The 13,934-nt window shown below is 41.5% G+C and overlaps 1 protein-coding gene across 4 annotated transcripts in view; it reads left to right on the forward strand.

The window, feature by feature from the left end:
- Positions 1 to 13,934, forward strand: part of LOC115172751 (protein SCAF8) — a 58,471-nt gene that overhangs the window by 1,782 nt on the left and 42,755 nt on the right. For 2 of the 4 annotated variants that reach the window (XM_029730476.1, XM_029730477.1), the window contains exon 2: positions 3,411 to 3,494. In XM_029730476.1, coding sequence (XP_029586336.1) covers positions 3,411 to 3,494 — 84 coding nt within the window. Of the gene's footprint in view, positions 1 to 3,408; positions 3,495 to 5,379; positions 5,472 to 13,934 lie in introns of those variants that run through there. The other 2 variants (XM_029730478.1, XM_029730479.1) reach the window with 2 other exon arrangements.

Here is a 13,934-nt window from a genome sequence, read left to right on the forward strand (position 1 = left end):
GTAGTCCCCCCCCATTAATCTACACACAATACCCCATAATGACAAAATAAAAATAGGTTTTTATACGTTTTTACAAATGTATAAAAAAATATCACTTACATAAGTATTCAGACCCTTTCGTCAGTACTTTGTTGAAGCACCTTTGGCAGTGAATAAGTCCTTGAGTCTTCTTGTGTATGACGCTACATGCTTGGCACATCTGTATTTGGGGATGACATTTTTTTTCCCCCAGCCTCCGTCCCCGCAGGAGGTCTTTTTCCTTTTGGTAGGTCGTCATTGTAAATAAGAATTTGTTCTTAACTGACTTGCCAAGTTAAAGGTTAAATAAAATATCCTCTCAAGCTCTGTCAGGTTGGATGGGGGGGGGGAGCGTCGCTGCACAGCTATTTTCAGGTCTCCCCAGAGATGTATGATCGGGTTCACGTCCGGGCTATGGCTGGGCCAGTCAAGGACATTCTGAGGCTTGTCCTGAAGCCACTCGTGCGTTGTCTTGGCTGTGTGCTTAGGGTTGTTGTCCTGTTGGAAGGTGAACCTTCGCCCCAGTCTGAGGTCCTGAGTGCTGTGGAGCAGATTTTCATCAAGGCCTCTGTACTTTGCTCCATTCATCTTCTCCTCGATCCTGACTCGTCTCCCAGTCGCTGAAAAACCTCCCCACAGCAGGATGCTGCCACCACAGTGCTTCACCGTACGGATGGTGCCAGGTTTCCTCCAGATGTGACGCTTGGCATTCAGGCCAAAGAGTTGAATCATCAGACCAGAGAATCTTGTTTCTCATGGTCAGAGTCTTTTGGGTCTTTTGGTGAACTCCAAAATGGCTGTCATATGCCTTTTACTGAGGAGTGGCTTCCGTCTGACCACTCAACCATAAAGGCCTGATTGGTCGAGTACTGCAGAGATGGTTGTTCTTCTGGAAGGTTCTCACATTGCCACTGAGGAACTGAGGAACTCTGGAACTCTGTCAGAGTGACCATCGGGTTCTTGGTCACCTCCCTTCTTCCCCGATTGCTCAGTTTTGCCGGGCGGCCAGCTCTAGGTCTGGTGGTTCCAAACTTCATCCATTTAAGAATGACGGAGGCCACTATGTTCTTGGGGACCTTCAATGCTGCAGACATTTTTTGGTACCCTTCCCCAGATTTGTGCCTCGACACAATCCTGTCTCGGAGCTCTACAGACAATTCCTTTGACCTCATGGCTTGGTTTTTGCTCTGACATGCACTGTCAACTGTGGGACCTTATGTAGACAGCTGTGTGCCTTTCCAAATAATCTCCAATCAATTGAATTTACAACAGGTGGACTCCAATCAAGTTCTAGAAGCACCTCAAGGATGATCAATGGAAACAGGATGCACCTGGGCTCAATTTTGAGTCTCATAGCTAAGGGTCTGAATACTTATGTTTAACATTTCTTTTTATTTACCCTTTAATTAGGCAAGTCAGTTAAGAACAAATCCTTATTTACAATGACGGCCAAACCCGGACGATGCTGGGCCGATTGTGCGCCGCCCTGTGGGACTCCCAATCACGGCCAGATGTGATGCAGCCTGGATTCGAACTAGGGACTGCAGTGGATGCCTTTTGCACTGAGAGTGCCCACTTTTGCACTGCAGTGCCCTAGACCGCTGTGCCACTCGGGAGCCCAATGTATTTAAATTATTTTAAAATAAATTAGCTACAATTTCGAAAAAAACATTTTTGCTTTGTCATTATAGGGTATTGTGTGTAGATTGAGAGGAAACAAATAATTTAATACATTATAGAATAAGGCTGTAACGTAACAAAATGTGGAAAAAGTCAAGGGGTCTGAATTCTTTCTGAATGCACTGTATTTTTAAATACTGCTGTTTTGACCACTCTAACAAGTCAGACAAAGTCCTCTACTTCACTGCTATTCAAATCTGGCTTTTGAACAAAGATATCTTCTACCAATAAAAAGTTCCAGGTGTTTGTAGGAGTTTAGAGTGAGAAAGAATAAGCTAGCTGATGTCAGCTAACAGCTTTCTTATGTCTCATCATTGAGCAACTCAGGCGGAGCTGTTGCAAAGGATACTCTCACAAACTTAGAGTAGAGGGTTACAACTGTTTGTCAGAGTTTAGAGTGACGAAAAGCACCTAGCTAACGTCAGCTAACACTTCTCTCATATCGCGTCATTAAGCAGCCCTTGCTATGGATACCGATGCATTTCAATGGCAAAAAGAGGGCCATATACTAGAATTGTAAACTCATCTAAAATTCTAGATCTCCTGTTTCACCGCTTAAGCTATTAACTCCAAACTAATGCTCTCCACTCAGATTGCTTGTCAAAATATTTTTGATGCTGTATATAATTTAACTATAACCTTTTAAAATGTGCATAAATTAACATGAGTTTGAATGAGAACCACAGGAATACAGAGGTAGCAATTCATAAAATAACTCACCAACAGTCAGTCTTGAACTGTTCAAGCTAGGGACACCAAACCAACTTTCACATGTTCAGGCTATCCCAACTAAACATGTTTTCCAGACTATCCTATATAAATTAGCATAACATAACCCACCAACAGTAACCTCGAACCGTTCAAGCTGGGTACAGCAAACCAACTGCTCAGGCTATCCTAACTTTTCATCTACCTACTTTTTCAACTATACCCAGTCACCAACACTACCACTGCTATGACTTTTTTCAAAACCATAAATACTTTAAAACGGCTTTGATTTAAATAGTAAAGTTAATATTTGTAAAATTTTAACACAAAAAGAATTTTAGTGGTAAAGGAAGTCCCACTAATTGTACTTCATGTACAATTACCATCTAGTTCACACACAGCTATCTAGTTAAGAACTCTATAGCAATAATGCATGTCTAAACTAGTCCTACAGTGCACAATTCAACTGGTGTGACAAGTTAACTTGGCTAGCTTGCTAGTAAGCTAGCACTCGATAGCTAGATACTCATGATCTGGATAGCAGACATGCAAAATTAGGACTGATGTTGCTACAAGCCTTGCAAATGGGGATGTGGCCACATGACATGGTGTGCCTGTGTAGAATAACATAACATAAACCATTAAATCAGATACCGTAGACAACATACAGAGAATTACAAGATCAGCATCATCCCCAATAGTATCAACACACAAACTACTTTCTCAGCTACTGGAAAAAACAAGTAAATAGTAGACTGGATGCTATTTCTCGAATGATCTTTGTGTTCATAATAAAGGAAGCCCCAGGTGTCTTCAAACACTTTAACTACACTCCTTCCCTGGCCTATGTAGCCTACTGTACAAACTCTTCAAATGCATTTCCAGTTAAATATTTGCCATTTCTCTGAAGCCTTAGCCCTGAGAATAGATTCTTGTCTGATTTAATGACTGTATATTATATTAGATGTTTAAAAGGTTTGTTTCCATCGCTTTTTGTGTTTCAGCTCTACTCTCTGAATGAGTACAAGCCTCCGATCTCCAAGGCCAAGATGACCAATATTACCAAGTCTGCAATAAAAGCTATAAAAGTAAGTATGTAGAAATGAATGAAAAGAGACAGAGTTGGGGTGATCGCAGACACGGAGGCTCTCTCCCAGCCATACAATGAATGGGTTTCAATCAATCCTTGTCTTACCTGAACTAACTAAGCTCCTAGTCATTCTAACATGTTCATGCAATGAACTCTGGTTCATTTGCATAAACTGATTAAACTCAATCTCTGGAAGTAATACAAATGTCAGCCGGTGTGTTTGAAAAGTTTACCAGTCGTCCTATTCACTCTAACCAAAATATATGTAGATAACACTTTAAGCCATTCATTTTTTATAAATTAAGCACCTTTTTGTCAGACTGACCAATTCTGTGTCATTTGTATTTGATAACACTAATTTCAAAATGCGTCATAAACTGTGCTGTCACTAACGCTGGTATAACATGCTTATAATTAGGACTGATGAAATACACTTGAAGGTGCCACTGAAGAATGTGCCACAATGTTGATCATTACGTTTGAAGTGGTAGCTACTTACCAGTACGTAGATAAGCTAAATGTTTTGGTTGGTAATGGTGTTTTGGTTAGCTAAGTGTTTTGGTTACACTTTTCCTGTGACTCCATGCCATTTTTCTCCAACTGAGAGCACTATCTGTAAACCTAATTATAATAGTGTGCTACTGTCAGGTGTTGTTGGCAGTACTTAAACTCCAACTCGTGTTCGCCACGGCGCAAACATCGTTCTCAAATAGAAGCGATTGTATTTTCTTATGCTAGATAGTAACTTACTTCTGCTGTCTGAGTTAACAAGAGCATGAATAAAACACCAGGACGGGTGAACTGATGAGTGCTTCAATAGGCCTAAATCACAACCTTAATTCTCATGAGATCTCACCTTTTATGGTATCTGTTCAAGTCCTCTTTTGTTTCTTTTCCATACCGGTATGACAGACGGTGCCTAATGCTGATGACTAGAAATGGGTGGAAACACTAGTGTAAGCAGATTTTAGCTTGACATGCAGATATTTTAGCTTGATGCTGATAAGCTGCTTCTCTTTGATTGGACATTTCATATACCCTCATAACCTTTGATGGTAGATTGTGTTGCCAGCTCCTGCCCAGCCATACTTTGATAACTCATCTGTAAAGTTAGTTAGTGCCTGTGATGTGAGCTCAGACACCACAGGACGTGTGTTGCTCTCTGAATGAAGAGACAACCAGTTGACAGGCTCTCCTGGGTTTGCATGGCATGGTAGAGAGTAGGAGTAGCTTTTTGGTTTGGGGGGCATCATCTATTGCAGAGCATTTCTCAAACTTCTACCAAAAACAAACACAGGCAATGAACATACAGGAGACAAGAGGAGAAAATGGAGATAAACTTAGCATCAACTTTGGAAATGTAGTCCCAACACAAAATATGCTTTCTTTTTTGTATTGGCTACAATCTAAGAAGGATGTCCTCTTCCTAAGAGCTCCCATACTTTCACAGTACTAGTAATTCACTGCTGGCTGAAACCTTGAACCAAACTCCTTCATAGTAGTCATCTGTATGCATCCTAATCAATCATTTCCTGGGTAGTTACACTTAAACAGAAAGAATCCTTGACTTTCAAGTCATAGACCAGTCTTACAAAGACATCTTATCGCTAAAATAATCTTATCGCTCGTTGCCTTCTCCATCTTTCCAATGTCTTTCGCTATACCTCGAGCAGATCTCTCTGTCTCTATGAACAGTTCCTTTACCTTTTAACAACGGATAACAAAATAAGCTGTACCATGATAAAGTGCCTTGCTAACCACTTTTGGGGATGGTCAATCAATGTTTATTTTTTTTGTGTTTCTGAATCTGTACGAATTAGTGTGATCTTGGTGTTGCTGTGCCTGTGTTGCCTGTGAATAACTCCTGTTTCCCCTTCCCTCAGCAGCTCTCGCAGCTCCCCCAAAGCACTGAAAGTGAAGCAGGAGGATGGGGTGGAGAGAGTAACAGAGATAAGGGAACCCCTAACCAGCTTAGGTAGGAGATGGGCTGTTTCAAACAAGGAACATGGAAGAAGCCAAACAAATGAGACATAAATGTCTCCCTCATAGAGAGAGCTTGGGATGGCTGAGGCGCTCTTGGCTCCTCGAGTCCCTGCTCTCTACCCCAGCAACACTTTCTCTTTTCTCTGGCTTTCATACGTGGTTCAGTTCTGACTGAGGTAGAACAGAGTTGAATAGACCGAGCTGTTTCGGGCTCTTTTTAAGTTGTTTGAACTTGAAAAGTTGTCCATCAGTGTTTTGTCCGTAGTGTAGGCTAAATAATGTTATGCGGGTGTCTGAGTTAAACTGCCCAGCTACTGTTTCCCCCCTTCTTTAGAGTCTATTAGGCCAAGGTGGACTAAGAACGGTATCTTATTTGAAATCCTGTTATTAATGCAAAGTAGCTGTTTGAAGCCATGCATTGCACAGTAGTGGTGGTCACCGTTGGCATCAGGACAATACTGCAGATGAAGGGAAAGTTTTATCACTGACAGATGAAACATGTTAGTTCTCCATGAGTAATGATACAGTGCCTTCAGAAAGTATTCAGACCCCTTGACTTTTTCCACATTTTGCTACGTTACAGCCTTATTCTGAAATGGATTAAATAAAACATTTTCCTCATCAATCTACACACAATACCCTGTAATGGCAAAGCGAAACAGGTTTTTAGAAATGTTTGCAAATGTATAATATATATATATATATATATATATATATATATATTTATACCTTATTTACATAGGTATTCAGACCCTTTGCTATTAGACTCGAAATTGAGCTCTGCATCCTGTTTCCATTGATCATCCTTGAGATGTTTCGACAACTTGATTGGAGTCCATCTGTTGTAAATTCAATTGACTGGAGATGATTTGGAAAGGCACACAGCTGTCTATATAAGGTCCCACAGTTGACAGTGCATGTCAGAGCAAAAACCAAGCCATGAGGTCAAAGGAATTGTCTGTAGAGCTCCGAGACAGGATTGTGTCGAGGCACAAATCTGGGGAAGGGTACCAAAAAATGTCTGCAGCATTGAAGGTCCCCAAGAACATAGTGGCCTCCGTCATTCTTAAATGGATGAAATTTGGAACCACCAAGACTCTTCCTAGAGCTGGCCGCCCGGCAAAACTGAGCAATCGGGGGAGAAGGGAGGTGATCAAGAACCGGATGGTCACTCTGACAGAGGTCCAGAGTTCCTCAGTGGCGATGGGAGAATCTTCCAGGAGGAACAACCATCTCTACAGCATTCCACCAATCAGGCCTTTATGGTTGAGGGGCCAGACGGAAGCCACTCCTCAGTAAAAGGCACATGACAGCCCACTTGGAGTTTGCTAAAAGGCACCTAAAGACTCTCAGACCATGAGAATCAAGATTCTCTGGTCTGATGAAACCAAGATTCAACTCTTTGGTCTGAATGCCAAGCGTCATGTCTGTAGGAAACCTGGCATCATCCCTACGGTGAAGTGTGGTGGTGGCAGAATCATGCTGTGGGGAGGTTTTTCAGCGGCATGGACTGGGAGACTAGTCAGAATCAAGGGAAAGATTAACAGAGCAATGTACAGAGAGATCCTTGATGAAAATCTGCTCTAGAGCGCCCAGGACCTCAGACTGGGGTGAAGGTTCACCTTCCAACAGGACAACAACCCTAGGCACGCAGCCAAGACAACGTAGGAGTGGCGTCGGGACATGTCTCTGAATGTCCTTGAGTGGCCCAGCCAGAGCCCAGACTTAAACCCAATCGAACATCTCTGGGGAGACCTGAAAATAGCTGTGCAGCGACGCTCCCCATCCAACCTGACAGAGCTTGAGATGATCTGCAGAGAAGAATGGGAGAAACTCCCCAAATACAGGTGTGCCAAGCTTGTAGCGACATACCCAAGAATACTTGAGGCTGTAATCGCTTCCAAAGGTGCTTCAACAAAGTACTGATTAAAGTCTGAATACGTACACTACCGTTCAAAAGTTTGTGGTCACTTAGAAATGTCATTGTTTTTGAAAGAAAATGATTTTTTTTGTCCATTAAAATAACATCAAATTGATCAGAAATACAGTGTAGACATTTACATTTACATTTAAGTCATTTAGCAGACGCTCTTATCCAGAGCGACTTACAAATTGGTGCATTCACCTTATGATATCCAGTGGAACAACCACTTTACAATAGTGCATCTAGATCTTTTGGGGGGGGGGTTAGAAGGATTACTTTATCCTATCCCAGGTATTCCTTAAAGAGGTGGGGTTTCAGTTGTCTCCGGAAGGTGGTGATTGACTCCGCTGTCCTGGCGTCGTGAGGGAGCTTGTTCCACCATTGGGGTGCCAGAGCAGCGAACAGTTTTGACTGGGCTGAGCGGGAACTGTGCTTCCTCAGAGGTAGGGAGGCGAGCAGGCCAGAGGTGGATGAACGCAGTGCCCTTGTTTGGGTGTAGGGCCTGATCAGAGCCTGAAGGTACGGAGGTGCCGTTCCCCTCACAGCTCCGTAGGCAAGCACCATGGACTTGTAGCGGATGCGAGCTTCAACTGGAAGCCAGTGGAGAGAGCGGAGGAGCGGGGTGACGTGAGAGAACTTGGGAAGGTTGAACACCAGACGGGCTGCGGCGTTCTGGATGAGTTGTAGGGGTTTAATGGCACAGGCAGGGAGCCCAGCCAACAGCGAGTTGCAGTAATCCAGACGGGAGATGACAAGTGCCTGGACTAGGACCTGCTAGGACATTGCTAATGTTATAAACGACTATTGTAGCTGGAAACGGCATATTTTTTTCTGGAATATCTACATAGGCGTACGGAAGCCCATTATCAGCAACCATCACTCCTGTGTTCCAATGGCACTTTGTGTTAGCTAATCCAAGTTTATCATTTTAAGAGGCTAATTTATCATTAGAACTCTTTTGCAATTATGTTAGCACAGCTGAAAACTGTTGTTATTTGTTAAAGAAGCAATAAAACTGGCCTTCTTTAGACTAGTTGAGTATCTGGAGCATCAGCATTTGTGGGTTCGATTACAGGCTCAAAATGGCCAGAAACAAAGAGCTTCTGAAATTCGTCAGTCTATTGTTCTGAGAAATGAAGGCTATTCCATGCGTGACATTGCCAAGAAACTGAAGATCTCGTACAACGCTGTGTACTACTCCCTTCACAGAACAGCACAAACTGGCTCTAACCTGAATAGAAAGAGGAGTGGGAGGCCCCGGTGCACAACTGAGCAAGAGGACAAGTACATTAGAGTGTCTAATTTGAGAAACAGACGCCTCACAAGTCCTCAACTGGCAGCTTCATTAAATAGTACCCCCAAACACCAGTCTCAACGTCAACAGTGAAGAGGCGACTCCGAGAGGCAGAGTTCCTCTGTCCATTGTCTGTGTTCTTTTGCCCATCTTAATCTTTTCTTTTTATTGGCCAGTCTGAGATATGGCTTTTTCTTTGCAACTCTGCCTAGAAGGCCAGCATCCCGGAGTCGCCTCTTCACTGTTTATGTTGAGACTGGTGTATTATTTAATGAAGCTGCCAATTGAGGACTTGTGAGGTGTTATTTTAATGGACAAAAAATGAGCTTTTCTTTAAAAAACAAGGACATTTCTAAGTGACACCAAACTTTTGGATGGTAGTGTATGTAAATGTGATATTCCTTTTTATTTATTTTTTTAAATAGAAATTATGAGGAATTGTGTGTAGATTGATGAGGTGAAAAAAGCCATTTTAAAATAAGGCTGTAACGTAACAAAATGTGGAAAAACTCAAGGGGTCTGAATATTTTCTGAATGCACTGTATGTGGTTTGTAGTTTTGAAGTGGTCAGAGGCTGGCATGGCTGCCGGAGTGCAAGGGAGCGGCTTTCCCTCACTTTTTTCAAATTGAGAATAACCTAAAAAAGTAAATGGCACTACACCACTGCTGTTCAAGAAAAGGGAGAGGGGAATACCTAGTCAGTTGTACAACTGAATGCATTCAACTGAAAAGTGTCTTCCGCATTTAACCCAACCCCTCTGAATCAGAGAGGTGCGGGGGGCTGCCATAATCGACATTCACATCTTCGGCGCCCGGGGAACAGTGGGTTAACTGCCTTGCTCAAGGGCAGAATGACACATTTTTACCATGTCATCTCGGGGATTCGATTCCGCAACCTTTCGGTTACTGGCCCAACGCTCTAACCACTAAAAAGTAATCTGTTGTCAGGAGATTCCTTCTAGTGATGGTGCAAACATTGCCACCCCCTTACTGATAGTGGGGTTATAGATGCCCAGTTTCCCTTATGGCTCAGTTCAGGTGCCTACATACACCATAGACATATTCATAATTTACACAGACAGATCCAGTTCAGAGAGGCCCATCAAGAGCTCCATCAGCAGCAGATTTGAATTTAGAATGGAGCATGAATGTGTTTATGCAATAAATGTTAGTGCATCGCATCGAAGACTCGTTTGCTAGTTTCAAGTCATCCAGTCTTCAGTCAGCTGTTCGCAAAAATAAAATCTTCATCCAAAACTGTCAGATATATGGTAATTGTGTCAGCCCTAGTTACATATCGGAATATTCTTTTTGATTATGTATCGTATCGTTTTGACAATATTGCAATAAAAAAAATTGCGCTAGTTGGCTGTACCTGCACCAAAACTCCTGTATTTTTCCTTCATAGCTTGTTCTCATCTTCTTTTTAAATAGGGAGCCAATTTGTTTTCAGCACTTTTATTTCAGCAATTTTTTGTTGTTGTTGCATGGGACAGCTTACATATAGTGAGCAATATGTTGGGAACGTTGAATCGCAATAAAATCCCAGTATCGAATCGCAATACATATAGAATAGTGAGAATCGCAATACTTATTGTATTGCCACAGTTGTATCGTTTTAATATAGTATCATGAGGTCCCTGACAATTCACAGCCCTAATTCCTCCACACTGCACTAGCAAAGGATACCTTTTTGCTAGCATTGTGCAGACTTTTCTGCCTTTCAACCAGAGGAGGCTGGTGGGAGCAGCTATAGAAGGACGTGCTCATTGTAATGGCTGGAATGGTATATCCAACATTTGGAAACCACGTTTTGTTCTGTTTCATTTATTCTCTTCCAGCCATTACAATGAGCCCGTCGTCATATAGCTCTTACCTCCAACCTCTTCTGCTTTCAGTCTCAGATGCTCTGAAGACTGTCGAAAGGCCGAAACCAAAGCATCATAAGTGATACTTTGCAAGAGCAGTGCGCAGGAGTTTTTTTGCATATCTACAATGCACCCACAAATAACTTACTCTGAATGTCTGTGCCTTTCACTTCAAATTCCTGTGGATGGGCATTCTACTGCTCTTCTCTTGCACACTGCTGCTCTGCCTTGACACAAGGCTCAACTTCCTCAGTAAACATCCAGCTGTAGATATGGATAAATGTTGGCAATGTAAGCACTTATGAGGGAATTTTTCTATTCCCAAGCCTGGCGCATTGAATGGAAGTTGTAGTTAGTTGTATGTTCAGTTACACAATACGTTTGGGCAGGATATTTGATGCCTCAGATGCAGTTATAACATCTTGTTTTGATGTAGGCTAGATTCAACTCATGAGCTACTGTCAGAGCCTATACTTAGTAAGCCAATAACCGACGGCAGAAGTTGTATTAGCCAGTATTGAGAGTAATGTGGGTCAAAGGTGACCTAAATATCTCTGAATCCTTGAAACATGTAGTCTACAAAATGATTGTACAAATATTTCAATTAGAGTACAGCAACAATGATTAAGAGTAGGCGGAGGCCTCTTCTTTGCTTGGGGGTCTTGGTCAGTTTGTTTAGTCTCAGCAGTTTTGAAGAACTTGAAACAGTCTAATCAGGCCGAAAGATAAGCAAGAGAATTTGATTGGAATACAGCATTGAGAGAAGAACCTTACATGCCAGTTAATTTATTTGACATGTATTTGGGTCTCTTCTTAATTGGTGTGAATATTAGTTCAGCAATTGTTTAGCTATCAAGTCTCAAGTTAGTCGGCTTCATAATAGTTGTAAGAAATGCATAATCAGTGGCTACAGCATGAGCAGCAGATGAGTCATGTCAAGTTTCTTCCATAAGAACTCTCCACACAACACAGCCATTTCAGGCTGCTTCAATTATTAGCTGACTGAAGCCATTCATACTCTTCATTACTTTGCTACTCAAAAATGTTGCTGAATAAGCCTCTTATCTGGCGCATGAATAAAGAAAGAAAGCACTGCATATGCTGCTCCCAATTGCTTTCATATAACCTACACCATAGTAAAATTGTGCTTCAGCACTAGGCTTGGGCGGTATCCAGATTGTCATACCTTCATTCTGACCTTGTGCCATCCCATGATATTCGTTAATACCAGCACTGAACCCAAGGGGTGCTATTTTCACTCCGAAGGTTAGTAATAATAACAGGTACATGTAAAATCCCATAGCGAATTCTAGCTAAATGCTAACGAACGCATGCAAACATTTTATACAGTCTCTGATATAAACTATTTGCAGGACAGACATTCCAGCTCATAAAGTTATACAAGGAACTCAAAATGCTACTCACTGTTTGCGGCACAGACTAAACAAATATTAGATGGCAAGGCTACTAAGTTAGCAAACCAAATGCACAACTGCAGAGAATTTAGCACATTTTAGACAATTCACTTAATAGTTATAAGATATCTAGCCGGCAAACATTTAGCTGTGAATTCCATACTGTAACTAGATCATCTGGCGCGTGCTGCACAACAGTGAGTGACTCACAAGGCTCCGGTCTCTCGTTGTTGTGTGCTTATAAAGAAACATGTGACTGGGGACTACCAGTAAGCTTAGTAATGTAAAATAATGTGACAGGTGAAATGAAGAATGCGATCTACTTTATCTCCTAGCGTATTGCACAAGTTGACTGCAGTTATTTACTTAAAAAGTAGCAATAAATATTCCAATTTATTAATACACATTTAAATAAATTGTTTCAACGGTATTGGGAAAAACAATCCTGTGGCTATTTCCAAATACCCCCGTATATGTGGTATACAGTATACCGCCAGAGCCCATTCAGCAGCAAGATTAAATTGAAACATTTAGGAGCAGCATATGCTGTGTGCTTTCTTTATTCATAGTGTTTGCTATTGGCCCAGTACCACCAGTACAACTTTTCAGTTATAACACCTGTGCCACCGGAATGGCTGGGGAACATCTGTCTGCTTTGTTATTGCTGGAGGTTGGCTTATACCACCTGATGAAGATGATGCCCTCCAAATGTTCAGCATAGGATGTTTAGTTCATGGACAACACCATGACTTTTGACATTACAAAATGATTTAAGAATACACTGCTCTAGGCAAGACTAGGCTATATTATCCCTCATATCCCTGTATATTATACCTCATATCCCTGTATATAATCCCTCATATCCCTGTATATAATCCCTCATATCCCTGTATATAATCCCTCATATCCCTGTATATTATCCCTCATATCCCTGTATATTATCCCTCATATCCCTGTATATTATCCCTCATATCCCTGTATATAATCCCTCATATCCCTGTATATAATCCCTCATATCCCTGTATATAATCCCTCATATCCCTGTATATTATCCCTCATATCCCTGTATATTATCCCTCATATCCCTGTATATAATCCCTCATATCCCTGTATATTATCCCTCATATCCCTGTATATAATCCCTCATATCCCTGTATATAATCCCTCATATCCCTGTATATTATCCCTCATATCCCTGCCAGTGTTTCTCCTATATTCATTTTGGCTCAATGACTGGACGTCTATGGGAACAGCTAGCTAACACTAGCAGCAATGTGCAGCTCCCCTCCTCCTCTACCCTTGCCACCACTGCTGGAAAAATTCCTAGTGGAAACACTGCCTTCTTCACACAGCCTAAATGTATCCCATCTGGAGAACAAGACGGATTCTGTATCTGAGACAAATATCACCTGCCAGTGTAGTACAGTATCAACAGCATTCCATGGCAGCACCTACCAGTATAGTACAGTACCAACAGCATTCCATGGCAGCACTGCCAATATATTACAGTATCAACTAGAGGTCGACCGATTATGATTTTCCAACGCCGATACCGATTATTGGAGGGGGCCCCCCCCCAAAAGCTGATGCCGATTAATCGGCCGATTTTTTTTTACATTTATTTATTTGTGATAATGACAATTACAACAATACTGAATGAACACTTATTTTAACTTAATATAATACATAAATACTATCAATTTAGCCTCAAATAAATAATGAAACATGTTCAATTTGGTTTAAATAATGCAAAAACAAAGTGTTGGAGAAGAAAGTAAAAGTGCAATATGTGCAATGTAAAAAAGCTAACGTTTAAGTTCCTTGCTCAGAACATGAGAACATATGAAAGCTGGTGGTTCCTTTTAACATGAGTCTTCAATATTCCCAGGTAAGAAGTTTTAGGTTGTAGTTATAGGAATTATAGGACTATTTCTCTCTATACCATTTGTATTTC

The sequence above is a fragment of the Salmo trutta genome, chromosome 33, assembly GCF_901001165.1.
Source record: "Salmo trutta chromosome 33, fSalTru1.1, whole genome shotgun sequence".
Lineage (NCBI taxonomy): Eukaryota > Metazoa > Chordata > Actinopteri > Salmoniformes > Salmonidae > Salmo > Salmo trutta.